Here is a 21,767-nt window from a genome sequence, read left to right as displayed (position 1 = left end):
AATTCCAAAGAAAAATGGCAGCAGAAAGTGTCCAGTTAAAAGTGTGCGTTCTCAGGAGTGTGTGTTCCTCCTGCAACTAGGAGAGCAGCCCCCCTCGCCTCCACCCGCCTGGGGTCCTCTCACGAGGCAAGCACCCAGCCCCCTGCCCACTCCTGCCCTCTGTCCAAGCATTCCTCAAGCTAGCTGTGCGGCGTGTGTCGTGGGGTGCTTCTGAATTAACACATCACAGGATGGAAGCTGACAGAGGAGGGCAGAAATCCCCACCTCCTCCCAGGCTGCTGGCAGCTGTGTGCTCCAGTTATGCCTTCTCCATTAGGCGCCACTAATTTCCATGATTACTGTTATGTCTAAATCGCATCCTGGTGTAATACAATTTATATTATCTCTGCTTGGTGTCGGTTACCATCGTTTTCGTGATATTCAATGGGATCAACTCTGCACAGACACATAGACACGCACTGAGACTTCACCGCCACCACCAGCTGCCAGTGGGACCCAGCTCCTCTCCCGGGTTCATTCGGCTCTCATCATTTCTGGGACCCAGAAAAGATCAGTGTTTCCAGGAACTGGGCACGGCTCCCTCCCCCACAGCCACCTCTGCCCAGCCCCCTGCCTGGCGCACCTGCCCTCTCTCCAGTGCTTGCTCACTCAAGCAGGACCTCTGCTCTCTTGCAGGGACCCCCTTCCCTAGGTCCGGTGAAGCCATCTGTTGCCCCTCCCTCCCTCAGCGCCGCACCACCTTGGCAGCCTCCAGCTGCTTGCTGACTGATGTTCCTAACCCTGTCTGCAAGGGCCCTTCAGAGGACCCTTTGTCCTTTCCACTCTCCATCTCAATCTCAGCAGCCCCACTTCTAATCCAGCCCAGAAGTCCTGCAGCCCCTCCAGCCAGCACGCTCCGTGTGTCCCAGGAGGGGAAACCAGGTGTCCAGAAAGTATCCAGTTAAAAGTGTGCCCTCTCAGGAGTGTGTGCCCCATGTGTCCAGGACGGGAAACCAGGTGTTCAGAGTCAGCTTCCCCACAGGGCCGGGGCACTCAGGAGCTGGCTGCCTACCCTGTGTTTCTTGGGGCAGATAAGGATGGCAGGCAGGAAGGAACAGAGAAGAGAAATGAGTCACGGCAGTGACAACACCTCTGCCCTCCAAATGCCTAAGACTGACAGCACCACCCCAGGCAAGGAGTGAAAGGTGTGTGGACTTCCTCGTGGACACCTTCTTGCCGCCAGCCTGATTGAGAGCTGGTGCTGCCTCTGTGGCAGGGCGGCCTCTGCTCTGGGCAGAGAAGGAGCTAAGGACCCGGAATTCAAGGGCAAAGTCGTGCACCCGTCACCCCTTCCACGGCAGTCCCCTCGCAGCTCTCCTGTAACAGACAGAAAATGGGCCCCCTGCCGCCGCCCCTCTCGATAAAAGAAGAGTGGCCTGTGCCTTCCTCGGTGGGAAGAGTGGTTCCTAAGAACCTAGCAGTTAAGTATCCACATGAACTCGAGTCTTACAAAATGCAGCCGTGACAACCTGCACCCTGTCACCAATCCCAAACGGCATCAGCCAGATTTCATTCGGGAGAGTTTGAATACTAGAGACCCGGAGGATGGACAGAAATGGCCTGAGAGACAGACTAAAGGAGAACTCAAGATTCCAGAACCTCCAGCTTCCTCCATCCTCCTTTCACACACCTAGGCTTTGTCTCCTGCTGTTCAGTCCCACACCCAAAATAGAACCTGTGACTCCTACGTCACTAGGTAGAGCAACGCTGGTAAATAATGACAGTGGCTGGCCGGGCATAGTGGCTCACACCTGTAATCCTAACACTTTGGAGGGCGGAGACAGGAGGATCACTTGAGGCCAGGAGTTCCAGACCAGCCTGGGCAACATAGCAAGACCTCATCTCTACAAAAAAAAAATTAAACAATCAGAGGGGCGTAGTACTTGGGAGGCTGAGGAGCTTGAGACCACAGTGAGCTATGATCACACCACTGCACTCCAGCTGGGGCAGCAGAGAGAGACCCTATCTTTAAAGTGAACATTTTTTTAAGAGGTTGAAATTCAGAGATTTTGGTCATCATCCTCTGTCTGGAACATTCACACATCCAGAACACCTATTCCCGAGGAGGCCAGATAGAGTCGGTATAAAGAATAGGCATCTCTTGGATTTTTTCAAAATACTTTCCTAGGTATTAGTCCTCACAATAACCCTATGCAAGACGTAGGACTGGTGCCCGTATGGATAATAATCAGATTATGATTACCTCCCCTCAGAAAGCTCAATCTCCAGCCGACGAGAATAAAGACAACAGTGATGACGAGATTCTTGAAATTGCACTTGAAGCTGTAATGAGGTGGAAGCCTCTGGACTCTGGACTCTGGTTACTTTCTGTTTTAAGCGATTGCAAACAGAGGGCTTGGGAAGTGCGCCTCTAGTTGGCAAGAGGCCCACGATTTCTTACATAGGTAGTCATCCCATCCCTTTTCCCACTGGGAGATGGGCATGTCTTGTCCCCAAAAAGCAGAGGACCCGGGAGGTAGGCATTTTACAGCCAGGAGGTATCACTGGACCATGGCCCCACAGTTAAGACACAGTATCTCGGAGCAGAAGAAAGCAATAACAGGTCAGGACACACGTGCCTTGTGGGTGGTAGCAGAAGAGATGGCAAGTTCTGACTGCTTTGGATGCATGGTCTCCTTTCACCCTCACCTCAACTCTGTGCTTTATCTCATGTTCTAGGTGTGGAAACAGTGGTATAGGGAAGTTAAGTTATTTGTTCAAGGCTACCCAGCTAGTCAGTGGCAGAGGTAGTGTCTGAACCCAGATCTGCCTCCAGAGATCATGCTTTTCACCACTATGCTGCCTCTTTCAACTTGGTATATCTCCAACAATGGAGCCAAATCAGGGCATAGATAACCAAAATGGAAGAAAATCCACAATTCTTGTGCATGTGAAATGCATCCTATGATGCTTTTGCAGCAGTTGTTCCTTCCCAGCAATGATTTTCTGATGTCAATATCAATTTGGTGTCCATTTCTCAGCCCACCCCTATCAGTGAGTGGAGGTGCTGCGGCACTCAGGCCTAGGTACCGGGAGCCTGGGGTGCACACGGGACCTGCCCTGGGGTGGCCAGAGGAGAGGCCCATCTTATGAACACATCTCCAGAGTGGGGAGCTGGAAGGGGGAAATCCACTCAGCCTGTGGGATTGGGGGATGGTGAGGGCAAGGCTTCCGGCTGCAAAAACGCTTTCCCTTCCGGGCAGCCCGCCCTGCGTGGCTCTGAGGAGCTGGACAGTAAGAGGTTTGGTTTGCAACTTGAAGGAGAGCCAGGAAAACCCTTTCTCCAACCCCTTACTTCTCAACCATTTGGGACACAGTCACCAGAGAAGTAAGGGGCAGCAGGTATAACCAGGCTCCAGGTCAGACTGATTTCGTAAGACATGGATGATTTTTTTTCCCACCCTCCCTTCTCCATTACATCCTTAAAAAACCCCTATTACTAATGGTTTCCAGCAACCGAGGGAGTGGGCAAAAATAGAAGAGAGATGAGATAGCATCAAGCCCTTCCACTCCAGAGAGTGTTGGGAAAAGTATTCCTCCTAGGACCCAACCACCTGGGGACTTGGGGACCAGCAGAGAGGACCTGGGCCTTGTTTCTGGGCAGGGTGTGGTCCAGGTGGGAGGAAGGGGCTGTTGAAATAGTGGGAGGAGGGGACAAAGGGGCAATGGGGATGGAGGCCTGAAAGCTGGCCCTGAAATTGTCTTCACGGTCCAGCTGGAGGACTGAGGGGCTCTGGGCATCAAAGGCAGGACGGTGGGAGGATGGGTCAGGGTGAAGAGCTGCCTCTTAAAGGGACTGTGTTTGCCCCCGAGACGTACCCTCACCCACTGCATTCCAGCTCTGCGGAAATCCCCCAGGGCAGGGTGCACAGGAGCTCTCGGTGACAAGGAACCTAGCTGGTTTCTGCAGCCCCCCAGGTAGTGTGCCACCGAACACAGATGTCACTCTAAAGCCTGCAGTAGCACAGCCTGCTGAGGGCAAGTGTGAGGCACAAGGCCTTAACTCCAACAGAGCCCAGCCAATGCCAATCCAGTGAGAGCCAGCGTGGAGCCATGGGCGGAGGGGGCTCCCGTGGTCAAGAAAGAGGGGGCTGTGCCTTCTGTCTGCACATATACGAAGAAATCCGGGAGAAAGGGTGACCAGGGGTGCACAGCCAGGCGGCTAACAGGGTTCCTTTAGGTCTCAGCCCTTCACCCTGTTGCGCCCGCTGATTAACTGTGTGTGTTTCTCTGGTTTTCAACACCAAACCTTTGCTCTGTTCTGTCCATTTCTTCCTTTTCCTTTCTCCGTCTCAGAGGTGTTGCAGACCAAGGCCAACTTACCCATTTTGTTTCAGGTCTCTGGTGGATGAAGATTCCAACTCGCCCTCCTTTCTTGAGCACTGACACTCACACCTTCCTCTCTCTCCTCCTGCTCCAACACCCAAGTAATGTTTTCTTGCACGTTTTCTAGGCTGATGCAGAGAATTCCTGGATTCTGCTCTTGTTCTTGTTTCTCTCCCTTCTCTTCCTTGACTTTCCTGCCCTTCCCTTCTGAAATAGCTCTACCCCAAAGACAGTATTCATATCGAGAGGGTCCCCCAGTGTTTTCCAAAATCTAATTTTAAGACTTATGCATAGCTGTAGTTCATCTGGGGTCTTCACTCCCTGTTTCCCTCTCCCCAAAATCACTATTCTCCTTTTGCCCTGTGAATGATACCTGAGAACCTGAGAGCAAATTGGTCATGTCCTGCTCATAGCATGTGACTTAAATGGGAGAAAGAAGTCTCTCTCCCTCATAGGCTCCACTATACTCAGAAAAATACCCTGGGAAGCCAACAAGAAGGCCCTGATTTGAAGCTGAACCTCACCTCACCCACGCCCTGGTCAGCTAATCTCTGCTTCCCCCCGTCCTGGCTGTCCAGTCTCCGTGGTGGCGTTTCTGTTTTCTTTTGGCAGAAATGCCTGGGAACCGAAAGGCCCCTTTCCCTGTGACCTGACCTCCCACGCTAAGAATAACAGCCCCGGGACAGCGTGTCTTTCGGTCCCTCTGGAAAGAGGGCATGGCTGGGAAGTGGGAAGTTAAGGGAGCTGGATAGAGCTGGGAGGAAAGGGACGAACACAGATTCTTGGCTTTGTGAGTAAAAAATAAAGAGGAAAAGTTGGCAGCCTTCAAGTGAGCTGGGGAGAGATCTGGGAACCTCTCGGAGGACGCTGCATGCTTTCATACCCCACTCTGACCTCTAGAATTCCACCTCCTGGAAGCCCAGAGAGCAGGAAAATGCTGGTCCCACTGAAAAAAATGTGGCCAGCCCTGTCTTGTCCCCTTTGCAGACCATTTCTAAACTAAAGGCGTGAATGTTTTTTCTTAAAGAAGGCAAACTCTGTAGTACTCGGTCCTTCCCCCTCCACCCATGGGGAATATGAGTGCCTGTAGCTGGGGGTGTATGCCCCCATTCGGTCACAGAACATTGCTGTGCAGGCTCCTACACCTCCCACTCCTAAGAAATCCATCTGCTAAAGAGTCCACTCATCCGGGACACCTGGGGTCCTATAGGGCCTCTGGGACAGCCCATTCCTTGGTTGACCCATTGTCCAAGTACATGAAAAAAGTCTTTTAAGAACATTCATCCCTTCTCTTCTCCAAATGTGCTGAAAAATAAACAAAATCCATAGCTACAGAATCAAGTGGTAAAGTCAGGACACTGGTCTTCCCCTTCTGTGCCGGAAGCTCTCCTTTAGGGCACCACTGTCCTCATCCCCTTCCAGGCAGCCAGCCTCCCCCAACCCACCAGCCTATCCCTAGCAAACCCATCCTCAGGAAAGGCTTTGATCATTGCGTGCCCTCTGAGTGGCATCTGCATTCAGCAGGACCCTACCTCCAAATGACCATGAAAGAACCTGGGGAGATGCTTAGAAAGCCCTGTCGAGAGCCATATAACCCACTCCCGGACTAGCAGCCCAGCCTTGCCTCTGTCTCCTTTCCCTTAGGAAAGTCTTTGCCAGGGTTGGGACTGGCCCTGGAAACACTGGGGCACCCAGTGCAGGAACTAGGGTTACCCTGATTTGATCTGCAAGAGTTGCACTTATTATGGATCTTGTTTTAACAATTTGGTCCTTCTTTTATTTTCGAGCTTTATATGAGTCACCTCTGAGCCCAGATAACCTGCCACCCTGCGGCCCACACTGATGGCTGTGGTTTTCAAAGCCTTTTTCATTCCCAGCTTCACCCATAGGACCGAGCCCACTGCCCTCTGAGGGGTCACACACCTGTGTTCCCTCCCTCCAGACAGGCCCTTCTGCTGGAAGAGACCTGGGAGTGCAGGAGATGCTCAGCATGGACTGAAAAGAGAGCATAGTAGCCACATCCTGCCGCCTGGCGACTTGCACCGCCCCATCCCCACACCCACTCCTGCCCCTGGTGGGACGTGGACAGGGCCTCTGTGGAGAAGGGGTAGGGTGGGTGGATCTGTAGGATGGGGGCCATGTGACCGAGGGAATGCGGGCAGTAGGGTTAGAGTGTCGCCTCCCTGCTGCTCCTTCCTTGCTGGCGCTCCTGGGCTCCTGGCCATGCTGAGGGCGTCGGGAACTCCAGAGGCAACACGGAGGTGCCTGGACGATGATTCTGATGGTGGTGTTGCTCTGTTCTTGTCTGTCTAATATTCCTTTTTAATCCCCATCCTGCCTGCCCTCCCTTATGTAGGGTTACTTTAGTGATCCCTGGAATGTTTTTGACTTCCTCATCGTAATTGGCAGCATAATTGACGTCATTCTCAGTGAGACTAATGTGAGTATTACTCTGCCCTCCCCAGGAAACCTCCTCATTCCTCCTTCTCTGCCTCCTCTATTTCTCTCTCTCTCACTCTCTGTTTACCTTCTTTCATTTTTTTTTTAATTTCCTGTTTTTACCCGCCTCCAGTCATGCCTTTTATTGAACCTGCCGTCGTCCTGTGGGGAAAAAAAGTGGGAGCTTCTCCTCCTTTTTTTCCATTCACCTCAGCTCTGCCCGGCGGTGCCGGGCTGGGGTGTGGAGCTGAGCAGAGGGAGTGGCGGTGCAGGGGACACACCGCCCGGCTCCCCGGGGCGGCCACCGCCCCACGCCACCTTTGAACTAACCCAGCTTTTGTCAGGCCTCTGCACCCTGCGAAAACCAGGTTATCCAGGTTTGAGCCGCCAGAACTGTAGAGTGGTAAGAGAGTGTTTAATATGCCCACGTAACCTCTTTCTTTTCTCATTTTTTTTCTCTTCTCTCCCTTTTTCCATGCCTTTTTTTTTTTTTTTTTTTTTCATTTTTCCTCTTCCCTTTTGTTTTGTTTTTCTCTTTTGTTGTTGGTTTTTTTTTTTTTCTTCTTCTCTCTCTCTCTTCTCGGCTTCTCTGCCCCATGCAGCACTATTTCTGTGATGCATGGAATACATTTGACGCCTTGATTGTTGTGGGTAGCATTGTTGATATAGCAATCACCGAGGTAAACGTAAGTACATGGCGTCTGTACCTAACTGTCCGTGCCTGCTCTAACACTCATTTGTCTTTCCCCGGTTTTTTTCCTTCATTTGATTTTCTCTCCCCACCTTCTTATTTTTATTTCTTTTTTATTTTTTTAATTTGTTTGTTTGAATTGGTTTGAAGGTTTTTTTTCTTCTTGCTTTATTTTGAAATCTTTTTTTTTTTTTAAACTTTGGAACGCGTTAGGCCTTCCCCTTTTCTGTTAAGTTCTGATTGCTGCATCTTTTCTCTCTCCCGTACAATCAGCCTGGCATGACTCACACTGTATCGGAGGAAGCAGCTCTGGGAGCTGTGGAGTGAGAACATGAGGGGATGTTTGCCACTCTGGCAGCTGCTGGGGCAGGGACCCAAACCTCTTCTGACCTCCACCTTCTCCTCCAGCCACTGCCTTGCCTACTCTCTCCTTTCCATCCCCATAGCATCTTAGAAGGGAGCTCTCTCAAAGTGGAACACCCTGAGTTAAGGCTAAGACTCAGCCTACATCGTCAGCCATAGCCCACCCTCACCCAAGGACCACCCACGATCTTGGGTTGAATGGGCTCTGTTTTCATTTAACATCAGCAGCCCATGCAGGCATCCAGGTCCCTGCAGGCTCATTTGGAAGAGGAATGCGAAGGGGAGACTCAGTCATGTCTGGACTCTTCTCTAGAGGTGGCGGGTGACCTACTGAGAGCCGCTCTGGGTGGGCCTTTCCTCCTGGTTGCTGTGGAAGCCGGCCCCATGTGAGCGCCTCACTCCCACATGCACCTGCCACCCGTGTCCTCGACCCCTGACCTCTCACACCCCTGCCTCTGGCTCCCTAGCCTCAGACAGAACCCCAGCCTCTGCAAGGCCTCCTGCCACCTCCTTCTCCCAAGAGGTGCCTCCTCCTATACAGTTCCTACCAGTTTCTGCACATGTCTTTGCTGTTACCTGGCATGTTTAAATCTCTCTTTATCTATAGGCAAGCCTTCTTGCGGTCTTTAACATGTGTTGTTTAATTTTTTTGTCATTATTTTTCCTTAATGAAGAGACTTGGTAATGTTTGCACAGACTTTTGATGCACTGAACCATTGAATAACAGCACAGAGCAGACGCTTTAGAGTTTTGATCTGAGATGTTTGGAACTACCCAGCCCACCACCCCCAGCTCCTCCGTGCACCCTTACTCCTCTCTCCACTCCATCTTTTGCTCCCAGTCAGTTACACTGCCATGTTATCCTGCCTGCCAGATTCTTCCAGATTAGAAGCCCCTGTCTGCTCCTCTTTCAGCAGATGGACTATGGAGAGCGGTTGTTACACTTGTCATATGTCCCCCGCTGTAGCCTGGTGCCCCAACCCTGCTCACCCTGTAGCTCCAGAGACCATGGCCCCTCTGTCTCCCTGTGTCTCTGAGAACTGTCTTTGTCCCGTGTGTGTGTATGTGTGTGTGTGTATATGTGAGTGCACGTCTGTGTGTGTCAGCATGTGTGCGTGTGTGCACGCATGTGTGTATGTGTGTGAGTGTATGTGTGTATGTGCACTCTCTCTTAACTTCTCCCAGTAAATCCTCAGATCATTTTTCTACATCAGTCTTCCTACTCATGATCTGAGACTCCTCTCCCCTTTCTGAATGGACCCCAGTTTTGCAGCTGGATGAGCCCCAAGTTGCTGTTCCCACTCATGCACATAAAGGCCAGAGCTTCCGTACCCAGAGCTTGTGCCATGCAGTGTTCAGCCGTGGGAGACGCTGCAGGGAGAGAAACAGGAAAGACAGGGCAGCAGTGGGCTCTGCCCTCAGGTCTCCTTTCGAGACAGCAGTGCAGAGCCACGTGAACATCTATGCAGAGGGGCCGAGAGCTCCACAGCAGGGAAACGCAGAAAGCTGACAGCAAGCTGCCCCTGTACAGAGGCCGCTGCAGCTCCGGGGGTCCTGTGGGTTCTTCCTGCAGTCAGCAAGGCCCCTATCACTCAGTCTGCCATCTTGTCCCAAACTATTCATGTCTTTAAAGAAAAAGAAAAAGCAACAAAAAAGCATTTTCTAGAATATAAAATTTATACAGAAAAGGGGGCTCTGTTGGGGATAGGGAGGGGGCCTGAACCCATCTAGCAGCTCCTGACATTGGAATAGTGGTTTTCTATTTACAAGCCACTTTGCATTTATCTGACTTAACTCTAAACTACCCTTTAAATTTGACAGGTAAGAATTCTCATCCCCAATTTGCTGATGCTAAAGGTGATGATGGAGAGATTAAGTACCTTTCCAGTGCCTCAGAGTCAGCCTAGCCCTCCTGGGGCCAGCTCACTTCCTGCTAGGCCAGAATTCCTGGTTTCTGTACTCCACAATGCCTTTTGGTAAACAGAAACCTCACCTGTCCCTCCTGGTGTACTGCCACTAGCCACGACTTACTCAGAACTTACGTTCTGTAATTGATATCTTAAATAACCACAGGGTTTTTTCCACTTTCTAAATAAGCAATAATCAGCCACCCTGAGAGTTCCACTGCCCCTGTGTCCTCCCACGCTGAGATGCTCCAGGCTGAGGCATTTGTGGCTTTGAAGTCCCACTGAAGGGTTGTCGGGGGACAGGGTGGCAACCGTGCATGTGACTGACAGCAAGAGGAAGTGTCCTGAGACCCAACACCTATTTCAGAGCCACTTTCTCCCTCTCCCACACAACTGATGGCTTCCGAACCAAAAGAACAAACATAACATCCCCCAAGGCAGAAAGGCGGTTTGGGAGAGGAGAAAGCTGGACTTGAAGTCAGAAAACTGGCAGATTGTTGAGTCTTGCTGCTGCTTCCTGTCAAAGCGTTACCAACATGCCCAGAGACTCTGTTTTTTCATCTGTCAGAGGAATGTGGTATTTACAGCGGTGTGTTTTGAAGCTCAAATAAGAGCATCTATTTAAAAACTCTATATAAACTGGTAAAGCACTGTGGAATGGGAGGAACTGTGGCACCCAGGCAAACGACATTCCTTCCAAAGTTACTGCTGGTGTCACTCGGAGGGCCTCGTCTCCAACCAAGACCTTTTGGTTAGTCTAATTATAACTTAACAACCCACAGTCGAGAGCCCTGTTTCCCAGGTACGCTTAGACCCATACAGATGGCCAACAGGTACAACCGGATCAAAGCCAGCACACACACGCTTCCCACGGCCCACAACTCTGAGGCCTCGAGGCACCTGCTCTGAAAGCACACGGCTTGACTCTGCGCTCACATCCCAGCCAGTGTGAGGGACGGCAGCTCAACTGAGCAACACCACCGATCCTCAGAGGTCGCTCCCTCCCACTAGATGGTTCTGCCTCTAGGGCATTAGCAGCTTATGGGCAGCCCCAGCATTTTCTTCCCAACCCTATGGGATCCTTCAGAAAATCCTGCATCCCTGGGCCCTGCCCCGGGCCTTCCCAGGTATTTTGAGTCATACTCACATCACAAGACATATATTCCCAGGGATATGGTCTATTTGGAAAGAGTCTACAGTGTTAGCCTCAGTGTAATCCACGAGGGCGTTTCACCTGTAACCTGCCATCTTTAACTCCTAAACCCCTCCCCAGATGCCTTATCCACCCTAACTTTCCTCCAAATATTCCCCACATTTAAACTTGTCTCACCTTTTCTCTTTCCCAGGCTATGGGGCCCCTCCCTCTCAGGAACCATCATTCATTCATTCCACAGCATTTAGAGTCTCACTTCCTATATGTCAGTCACCGTTTGAGGCACCTGGGATCCATCAGTTGGCAAACCTAAAGCCCCTGGCTTCACAGATTTGCATTGTAGATGGGAATAATCAGACGATTCACAATGCAACAAGGACAGAAAATAAGGAACTCATACGGTGTGTTAGAAGATGATAGACGCTTTGGGAAAAAAAGTAGTGCCTGATAAGGGGGCTCCAAGGTGCTGGGGGGCAGTGATGGCAGGCGTTGGTTTAAATAAGATGGGCTTCCTTAAGGAGGTGACAGCTGAACAAAGCAAAGACATGAAGGAATTGAGGATTCTCCCATGTGGAGATCTGGGAGAAGAGGTAGCAGGGCAGGAGGAGCCAACCTGGCTGGTGCAGACTGAGCCGGGAAAGGAGAGGCGAGGGTAGCAGAGGGGTAACTAACAGGGTCCGCTTTTGGGCTTTTACTCTGTGCAAGAAGGGGACATACTAGTGGCTTTGAGCAGAGGTGTCATGTGACCTGACTCTGGTTTTTAAAGAGACCACTCTGGCTGGCTGTAGGAGTCAAGGGTGGAATCTGGAAGATCATTTAGAAGGCAAATGCAGTCATCTAGGTGGAAGATGCATAGCATGGAGCAAAGTTGTGGCAGTGGAAGCGGTGGAAAATGGTCAGCCCATCACTCTGTTTTGCAAGCAAAATTAACAGTGTTTCCTGACAGACTGCATGGGGGCAGGAGGAGAACTGCCCAAGAGGACTGGAAGGTTTGACCTAAATCAGAGAAGGATGGAGCAGGTAGACAAGGAGGCGGGCTGGAGGCGGGGCCTGTGTGAGTTAGGAAAAGCCAGAGCACAGTTTGGACGTTACTATTAGCCCTTGGAGGGGAGATGTCAGGTGGACAGGTGGACACACTGGTCAGAGGCCTGGGGATGGAGTCATTCACAACAAGATGGTACCCAAAGGCCCGGCACTGGAGAAGAAGAAGCGACAAGAGGCAGAGGAGCGGAGAGGCCTGGGCCAGGGCCTCTGGCATGAGGAGATCAGGACCTGCAAACTTCTCTTCATCTGGAAGATGCCGCTGAACAACTGCCAGGTGTCACAAGAGGACCGTCTTCAGGCCCCCTCGTGCAGTCATGCTGAATTCTGCCTCAGTATCTGAGCCATGGGCCCCTGCCCTTCTCCTCCCAATGCATCACCTGGGTCTAAATCCGAGCTTTTCTTCCTCTGTGAGCCCAGGAGATAAGAGTACAATGTCCTGCTGCTCTAGGGAAGCCTCTTGCTCTTCCTCAGTGCTTGGGTCTGAAATCATATTTTCTGCGCTTCTTCTTGAAAGTTACTATAGCATCAAAAGCTGAAAAACTGCTCCCGAAACATCCCAAACTGGAATTAATTTGACTGGGCCAACAGCCTTTCCTGACACCCTTCTTTTTCATTCTGTATTTTAAAGTATACTGAGCAATAGAAAGTGCTGGGCAGGCGGAATTCCTGCATTATGGACATAGAGAAACATTCCCACGTTGTGAATGAAGAAGCCTTGGTTATGCTTCCAGCTCTGGTGACTTCGAGCAACCAGCTCCATTCTCTGTGCCGTAATTCCCTTGAATGCAGAAGTGAGGAGTGAGAGGTTTAGGATGGTCTCTTGCAACTCTAGCCTGCAGTGATTCTGACTTGGACATTTTCTGACAGCTGGAGGTGGATGCTTCGTTGCCCCATTGCCTTGCTGGGTTCTGAGGTGGTGTTTCCTGTCGTCAGGCACCCATGGCTTCATGGGGATGATTCCTCCAGGGAGTCATCTGCATAGGGATAATCCCCGAAGCCACAGCGCTGAAGGGCAGCAAGGGGGGAGAGGCTCCCTTGGCTTTGGTGGAGCTCACCTGGAGATTCTCCAGAGAAAAGGAGCAGGAGAAAGACCTTCAGGGAGCAGCACAGGCACAGTGAGGGGAAAGAACACTGGCCCTGGAGCTTCTGGGCGCAGCTCGCAGAAGGAATTGCTGAAGGCTTTGCACGACGCACAGAAGTGTCCAGAGCAGGGAAATAAAGCTAAGCGAAGGTGACACTGGCTGTGAACATGAGGAGAAGAGAACCGACATGAGGATGACCTGATGAGCACGGATCAGGCGTCATGCTGAGGACACCATACGCGTGATCGGATGAAACCCGTGTGCTGACTCTCCACGTGAGGAAATCAAGGCTCAGACAGGATGAACATCTGCCCAAGACCACATGGTGAATGGGAGGCAAATCTTGGATTCAAACTCATTTCTGACCAAGAATTGGCTCTTGCATTTCCACAGTGCCCGCTGGCTAAATCCCTGGGGCAGGCTGGCCTGGGCATCACTGAAGGGCAGGACCCAGTGGCTCCTGCACTCCTCATTCAGTGCCTTCTGGCAACGGGACTTGGGGCGGAGCTGCCTGACTTGACTTCTCTGTGTCAGTTGATGCTGCGGATGCTGGATCCACAAAGCCTGGGATCCCCCTGGGATGCTCAGACAGAATGCAGGCTACACACCGGGATCCATGTCTCTGGTTACAGGGACCAGAAGGCAAAGGCCAGGAGGCACAGAGCAGCACCACTCCCTTTGCCCAGTTGGCATCTGCAGCTGAAGAAAGAGACTGGGAGGAGGGGGGCCAGAGGGAGCAAGCAGCGACAAGGCAGGGCAGGGAGTGTCCAGGGATCAGCATGTCGGTGGTCCCAAGTCTTCCCCACCTTCAGGCCCTGAAAGCCTTTCTACCTTAGTATCTTTCCACCATAGGCCCACAGACACAACTTCCAGTAACTGCCGCTCACTACTCCCCACAACAATCATAAGCAAGCCGGGCTCCTCTCTGGCTCTTGGTCCTGGAAGGATGGAGGAAAAGCAGTCAGTCCTGAGTCATAGAGAGAGCTACTTGCTACACGTCCACCCCCTCAGGGGTGAGTCAGCTCAGTCTGCACGACTCCAGCCCTCTCTCTCGGCCTGCAACCCACAGTGCTTGCGTTGGACAGTAGGCCTGGCTCTCTCCGGCTGCCTTTGTGGCTGTAACCATGCCTCCTGCCCCCTGCCATGGCAGAGAAGGGGCCAGAATGGGCACAAGAAAGGCAAGGCTGAGTGTCCCCCGCCGCCCATAGTTGTGATGAGGAAGGAGGATAGAGAGATGTGGTCAGAAAGCAGATTTGTCCAAGGACATTAGGGTGTACACACCTTAGAGACCACCTAGCCCAAACCCTTATTTCTTTATTCCTCAAAGGTACCTTGAGCACCTGCTGTGTGATATTGCTTGAGGATATACACATTTTCTAGGCGAGGACACAAAAGGCCAGGGGCAGGAAACAGCTTGCTCAATTTCACAGGTTTTTCACAGCAAGCTGACCGGAACTCCCAGTCAGTAGGGGGCCCACGTGGGTGCTGTTGCCGACCATTGTCTAGATGACATTGGTGGGTGTGGCCTGAGCTGGTTCTAGGACACATAGATTAAATCAAGTTCACTGTGGTCTCAGGACAGCTGGGTGGGGCAGAGCTTATCCTTGACACCTCCCTGCAGCCCCACTTTTCATTGCTGGAGCCTCCTGTTGCCCTCGGAGTCCCTTCCAGCTTCTTCGCACTTTCAGCAACACCCCCCACCCCCAACAAACCTAATGGTACCAAGGTGCCTTGTTTCAAAATGAAGTGATCCCAGCACAGTAATTCATGCTGGGCGGTAACGACTCAGTGAGCTGCCCTTCTAATAAATCATTGTGCCTTGAAGAGAAGGCCATGCCCAACCTGCAGGTGGAATGTTTATTGTATCTCAGGTGAGCCTTTAGCAACGTGACCCCTGAGTGGGGAGGATACTTTTGTGAGGTCCCTCACCATCCCCCCACAAAGGCTGTTTTCTACTCTGCTTAAGAGTACGGCTGGCCCTTGAGAGAGTTAGCAGAGCCACCCTCATTCCTAGAAGTGGGATGAAGCATCTGACCATCAGCAGTCCCCTGGGAGGAGGCCGAAGGCCCCGGATCTCAAGGTCGAGGGTGAGGCTTGCTGTGTGAACTAGTGTGGTGTGGGGTTGAGGGGATGGGGACAGAGAGACAGGCCTGAGAAGTGGCCTGGTGCAGCGAGTCTTCTCAAAAGCTTTTGCCTTGAGAAGTACCCTGCAGGTTTGACCTGAAAGGTCATGGGAACCTGTTTTTTTATAGGCATCCAATTTGGATTCCTAATTCAGCTGTGTGAGATTGCCGAGGTCCTGATGCGGCTCTGACCCGTCCAGGCTCCCCTTGCCCTCTGCCTTCTGCCCCAAACCGTGTCACTTTTTGTTTCCCTCAAGTGCCCTTTCCTTTCCTATTCTCATCAACCCACATACGGCCCTCTATTCCTCTCCACGTAAGGGTGGGAGGAAGTTGCCTAGCACACCCGTTGTTGTGGCCAGACAGCTGATTGTACCTGGCCAGTGTCTGACACTTTAGTTCCTACAGGCTCAGCAACCTGCTGTTGGGGTTTTTTCCAGAAAGCTTGTAAAGCAAAGACACCTACGAGATGCCATGAGCTGGTAGTGAGGAGACACAGGCAGGCTCAAAGATACGTAGGGGGCCTCGAGAAGCATGGCCACTTCTGCTGATGCCCATTTACTCTCATATTTGGTGCTTCTACCCAGGGAGTCATCTGTTTGTTTCCTTTTTGAGTCTCTGCCCCGCCCTGCCTCACCCACTCTGTTTCTCTGCCTTTCTTCTCTGTCTTGTGACCTCTCCCTCTGGCATAAGGAATTCTTTGATGTAGTTAGCACTACTGGCAGGCTGATTTCATTTGTTTATTCTTCATGGGCTTTTCGTTGGTGGAGGTTGGTTGGTTTGTTTGAATGACTAGATGCTGGGCTGTCCTTCCCGGGGGAAGATGAAACTCCCAGGCAATTCTGTAATCAGTCTTGTTTAGTGTGTTTCTGGCAGGTAATAACACCTTGGGAGGCAGCAGGTTGCAGATGGTAACAGTGAGACCCTGAGGCTTCAGCCACTTCCAGCCAGCAAACTGGTCACTGCAGCCAGTAGCACAGGGCATAGCTCTCAGCCATCCACAGCTTCGCACACAAAGCAGGAAGAGCTCCTAGCTCACGCTAGGAGCCCGGCTGCCAGTCCCCTTGGGGCCAAAGACCCCTTGAGGGGAGTTCTGAAGGGGCGTTTCAACTCAGTGTCTGTAACTCCAAACACACAAGAAAGGCAAGAAAGGCCCTCTCCTTCTAGCTGGAATTCCACTTTGGAGAAACACAAAAGCCCGTGGGTTTCCGACCTGAGGGAGGTGGCCCGGGGCAGAGTCCCTTCCATGGTCCGTCCATCTTTAGCTTTATCCTGGTGCATTCCCTGCCCTTTGTTTGTCTTCCTCTGCTCAGTGCTCCTCCTCCATCACTTCCGTCTCTCCATTCACACCAAACCAAAATGGGAATTCTGCTTAGAATCGCTTCCAAGTACGCATACCTCATTCATTTGCTCTTCTGTCTGAAAACCACTGGCCTCTACCCTCAGCTCCTGTCTATCCCAGCTAACGTTTGTTTAACCTTCGCCTCTCTTAGCAAGTACCTGTTCATTCAACTTTAGAAGGCTTGCAGCTTAAAACATGCTTGACTTTGGCCTCCTTCAAATGTCTTGCCCTGCCGCCATCCCCAGTGGCTCCAAGATTCAGCACCTCCCGACCCCTCCTGAGATATGCATTTTTCCTGGTGGGAAGGGGAGATAAAAGGATCGTGAGGATCCCCACACACACCCTTAACCTACACCTGCTGGCTCCTGGCCATGAAGTTGGCGTCAGATGTCTCCAGCAGCCCCTGAACCCTGCGATTCCCAGCTCTCTCTATGCACCAGCCTGACCACCTCCTCCCGACCTAGATCACCTCCAAGGTCTCTCCCTGAAAGCCCCACCCCTTGGTCTTCCTCCACAACATGACACCCTCCAACAGAACCAGCTGTTGTGTCTTCCAGATCAAATTGAGATTGGAGGTAGTACAAGTGGCGAAGCGGAGCATGGGGAGGGGGTACCCGCTGGATGGAGACCTTCAGGTGGCTTGGAATGAAATTTATATCAGATCCACCTCCCTAAGTTCTGGACAAGACATTTAAAAAATACAGCAAGGGTTCTCTGTAGCGGACCACAATTTAGAGACTCACACTCCCATGACATTACTTTTTTTTTTAATTGTACTTTAAGTTTTAGGGTACATGTGCACAATGTGCAGGTTTGTTACATATGCATCCATGCGCCATGTTGGTGTGCTGCACCCATTAACTCGTCATTTGGCATTAGGTGTATCTCCTAATGCTGTCCCTCCCCCCTCCCCCCACCCCACAACAGTCCCCGGAGCATGATGTTCCCCTTCCTGTGTCCATGAGTTCTCATTGTTCAATTCCCACCTATGAGTGAGAACATGCAGTGTTTGGTTTTTTTGTCCTTGTGATAGTTTGCTGAGAATGATGATTTCCAGTTTCATCCATGTCCCTACAAAGAACATGGACTCATCATTTTTTATGGCTGCATAGTATTCCATGGTGTATATGTGCCACAGTTTCTTAATCCAGTCTATCGTTGTTGGACATTTGGGTTGGTTCCAAGTCTTTGCTATTGTGAATAGTGCCGCAGTAAACATACGTGTGCATGTGTCTTTATAGCAGCATGATTTATCGTCCTTTGGGTATATACCCAGTAATGGGATAGCTGGGTCAAATGGTATTTCTAGTTCTAGATCCCTGAGGAATCGCCACACTGACTTCCACAATGGTTGAACTAGTTTACAGTCCCACCAACAGTGTAAAAGTGTTCCTATTTCTCCACATCCTCTCCAGCACCTGTTGTTTCCTGACTTTTTAATGATGGCCATTCTAACTGGTGTGAGATGGTATCTCATTGTGGTTTTGATTTGCATTTCTCTGATGGCCAGTGATGATGAGCATTTTTGCATGTGTTTTTTGGCTGCATAAATGTCTTCTTTTGAGAAGTGTCTGTTCATGTTCTTCACCCACTTTTTGATGGGGTTGTTTGTTTTTTTCTTGTAAATTTGTTTGAGTTCATTGCAGATTCTGGATATTAGCCCTTTGTCAGATGAGTAGGTTGTGAAAATTTTCTCCCATTCTGTAGGTTGCCTGTTCACTGTGATGGTAGTTTCTTTTGCTGTGCAGAAGCTCTTTAGTTTAATTAGATCCCATTCGTCAATTTTGGCTTTTGTTGCCATTGCTTTTGGTGTTTGAGACATGAAGTCCTTGCCCATGCCTATGTCCTGAATGGTAATGCCTAGGTTTTCTTCTAGGGTTTTTATGGTTTTAGGTCTAACATGTAAGTCTTTAATCCATCTTGAATTAATTTTTGTATAAGGTGTAAGGAAGGGATCCAGTTTCAGCTTTCTACATATGGCTAGCCAGTTTTCCCAGCACCATTTATTAAATAGGGAATCCTCTCCCCATTGCTTGTTTTTGTCAGGTTTGTCAAAGATCAGATAGTAGTAGATATGCGGCATTATTTCTGAGGGCTCTGTTCTGTTCCATTGATTTATATCTCTGTTTTGCTACCAGTACCATGCTGTTTTGGTTACTGTAGCCTTGTAGTATAGTTTGAAGTCCCATGACATTACTTTTGACATCTGTTTCAGAGGTGCGTGGGATCTCAGTGACACTGAGGTCATAGCGTTGTCTCAATGGCAGCCATTGGAATTGGACAGTCCTTTTCTGTAGGGCCAAGGCCAGCCTTCCCTGGAGGAGATCAGAGGTAATCTGCACCTTTCGAAATCAGCCTGCCAAGGAGAATGCAGCCATGGCTTATGCCCCCTTCACAATGCTCTCTGGCCACCTGACTGCAGGAGAGTATTGTGGAGGACGACTGGGTTGGGTATTCCAGCCCAGAGATCTACTGCTCAGCCCCTGAATTACTATAATCCTTACCCTGGCTGTGCTTTAAAAAAATAATAATTTAAAAAAACGTTTTTTCATATGGTGAAGAGCTATTTTTCAACTACCTTGCAAGTCTCCAGAGAGACCATGTAATGTGGCAACCAGGAAACACATCCCGCAGCCTCCCACACCATCCTGGTGGGAAAATCCTCCACCTGGGAGGATCCTGTCTCTGCTGGCCTCTGGCATTCCCTGAGTATCACCCCTCAGCATCTTAAATGTGGCCTCGACCTGGCACTCCAATGAAAATAAGTGCATAGTGAGTGCCTTCCAGAAACAACGACTTCATCCACTGAGGTGTTACTTCTCATTTGACCCGGAACTTAATTCAGAAAGACAGCTTTCCAGAGACTTCCCTCTCATTAGCTGCCCTGCACCACTCCCCTCCTCACTGACAGTTCTGCCAAAACAAGGCAATCTGCATAAGCATATTGAACGAAGGAAACCGGCTTTCCTTTCTATTTGCCCCGAGCCTGTTATCTGGAACCACTGACCAGAGCTCTCTCTCTGAAAATGCCTGACCTCTGCCTCAGAAACGGAATAATAACCTCACTTCATTTATATCAATTACGTGAACAAATTAAGTTAATTGCCCCAATATCATGAAACCGTTGAAAATTACCAGATCATTAGAAAATAAGGATGAAAGAATTGGCTGCTCAGAAATTTCTCCACGCCTACCATTAGTGGAGACAGTGCCATATTAAAAATCAGCCAGAATGTTCAGGTTATGTAAGCAGCTCTGTTGGCAGCCATAAAAGGGGAATGCAGTCTCCACGCTTGGGGGTGTATGTCTTCAGGGAATCCTACGGCCCCTTTCTTCCCCAAGAAAGACCACAGATGGAGAAACTACAAACTAACTCACGGGCACCGGCAGCAAATCTGGGAAGAGGTCAGAGATTAATGGCCCAAGTATTGATGGCTACCAACAAATTCTGAATTTACATTCAAAGGTAGAACTGATGCTTTGTAGTTTCTCAAGGGGCCATACTTGGTATTTAAAGAGAATAGCAAACCACAGAAACTAAAAGTGCTGATCCATGGATACCACAGATGTCCAACGCCAGCAAGTCCAATCTCTCCTTCCATCTCAGCAAGGGATTCACTTGCCAAGGGGAAAGGGTACCAAAGACTCCAACGATGACATGGGATCACGTAGGAAACATCCAGGGCATCAGTAGACCTCGGGGGCCTTGGGGGCAGGGGCTGTGTCTTAGGCTGCTTCCTATTGTTACCATGTAGAAATCACTCAGGGATTGCTCCCTGATTTCATGGTGAATGGTTATTCCTTTTTGAGACCATGGACCTTGTAAATATAGCTCCTCATGTGAAAACAGGTTTGAGCAGTGTTAGAGGCAACACTGTCTTAGCTAGTCAAAAATGCCCTGTGAACAGTATGGCTTAAGGCTCAAGAAAAAGTTAATCTTTGAGTCTCTGGATTCGTCCAAAGTTGGTCTCTTTGGAGAGTTGTCATTACCAGGGCAGGAGAATGCCACATAGAGAGCTCAGAGCGTCCTCATTCTTCCTCCTTCTACTGTCCTCATAGCTGCTCCTGACTTTCTCTTGTCTGCTGTTATAGAGACACGCCATAGGAAATGTTAAATCAATACGTGTCATTAAAATACAAAATACTATCAAGATTATCTGAACAGATCCAAAGTCAAGTCTTGAAGTGAAATAAGACTTAAATAGACGAGGTCTTAAATGGGAGCTATAAAATGCAACAAGAGAAGAGACAGTTAAGACAAATGTTTAAAAATCCCAAATGAAGGATTCTGAATGTTTAAGAAGTAACATGAAACAGGTTTTTTTTGTTTTTTTGTTTTGTTTTGTTTTTGTTTTTTTGATGTCTAGAGGTTGGTTCAGTTAGGCCAGGTAAGCCAAGTACCTGGGTGCGTTGTCAGAATTATCTCCATTTTGGTCCTGTTCAGGCTGGGATTGACCCAGAAGACCTTCAAGCATTTGCCCAGGGTTGTTAGAAGTGATGGGCAGCTGTGATGGTTTGCAGGACGGATCCAAGAGGCCAGCAATGGCTCAAGCTTCCTGGGAACTCTGCCCAACACTCAGGAGTTAACAGGGTGTAGGTTACCTCCCCCTGGACCTCCCTCCCTGCCCCACTGAAGCCTGAGAAACACAGAAATCCTTGTCCATGAGCAAGGGAGCCCAAGCACTGAGCCAGGAGTGGGGCAGAAAGGTGCCAGTGGATAGCTAGGCCTGACCATCCTGGGCAACTATCACACCAGAGCAAAAGGGGTTTAGGTGCTTTGCCAAGACAATTCTTCTGTGCATGCCTGTATGAGAGAGAGAGAGAGAGTGTGTGTGTGTGTGTGTGTGTGTGTGTGTGTGTGTGTGTGTGTCTGCCTGTGTTTGTCTCTGTGTTCAATCTCAGCCTGCTAGCCAAATCCAGGGTAGGGACCCCACACCCTGCAGTCACAAGGACTGACCTGGCAGGTGGAATCTTCATGAAGCAGAAGCTGAGATCTAGAGATCCAGATTTAGAGTGTTCCGTAAAAGCCTAGAGAAGCGCCCCTTTCTTTCTCTTCCCTCACCTCACCCTGTATCTCCACCATCCCCTAAAAGGGCATCTTACCAACTAGCTGTGAAAAAAAAAAAGAATTTGCTGAGAAATCTGTTACCCAAGAAATATTTTCAGGCTGCAAGCAAATGTCTAGTTGTGCACATTTCCATCCTTCAAAAATTCCATTACACATTTTCCTTGTTTGTACCTTAAAAACAGAAATACAAGAG

General features: G+C 50.1%; 1 protein-coding gene and 1 long non-coding RNA gene across 23 annotated transcripts in view; one reads left to right on the top strand and one right to left on the bottom strand.

The window, feature by feature from the left end:
• The window catches only part of LOC129483539 (voltage-dependent L-type calcium channel subunit alpha-1C), a 630,682-nt gene that overhangs the window by 564,339 nt on the left and 44,576 nt on the right, over positions 1 to 21,767 (top strand). For 11 of the 22 annotated variants that reach the window (XM_055281127.2, XM_063639851.1, XM_055281120.2 and 8 more), the window contains one exon: positions 7,407 to 7,490. In XM_055281127.2, coding sequence (XP_055137102.1) covers positions 7,407 to 7,490 — 84 coding nt within the window. Of the gene's footprint in view, positions 1 to 6,721; positions 6,806 to 7,406; positions 7,491 to 21,767 lie in introns of all 22 variants that reach the window. The other 11 variants (XM_055281126.2, XM_055281121.2, XM_055281123.2 and 8 more) reach the window with 3 other exon arrangements.
• LOC134736687 (uncharacterized) lies at positions 7,663 to 14,610 on the bottom strand. Its single transcript, XR_010120937.1, has 2 exons — positions 14,376 to 14,610; positions 7,663 to 13,982 (listed from the first exon to the last, which is right to left on the bottom strand). It is a non-coding gene; the product is annotated as an uncharacterized lncRNA (long non-coding RNA).

The sequence above is a fragment of the Symphalangus syndactylus genome, chromosome 5 (genome assembly GCF_028878055.3).
Source record: "Symphalangus syndactylus isolate Jambi chromosome 5, NHGRI_mSymSyn1-v2.1_pri, whole genome shotgun sequence".
NCBI lineage: Eukaryota > Metazoa > Chordata > Mammalia > Primates > Hylobatidae > Symphalangus > Symphalangus syndactylus.
This window is presented reverse-complemented; position numbering and strand designations above follow the sequence as displayed.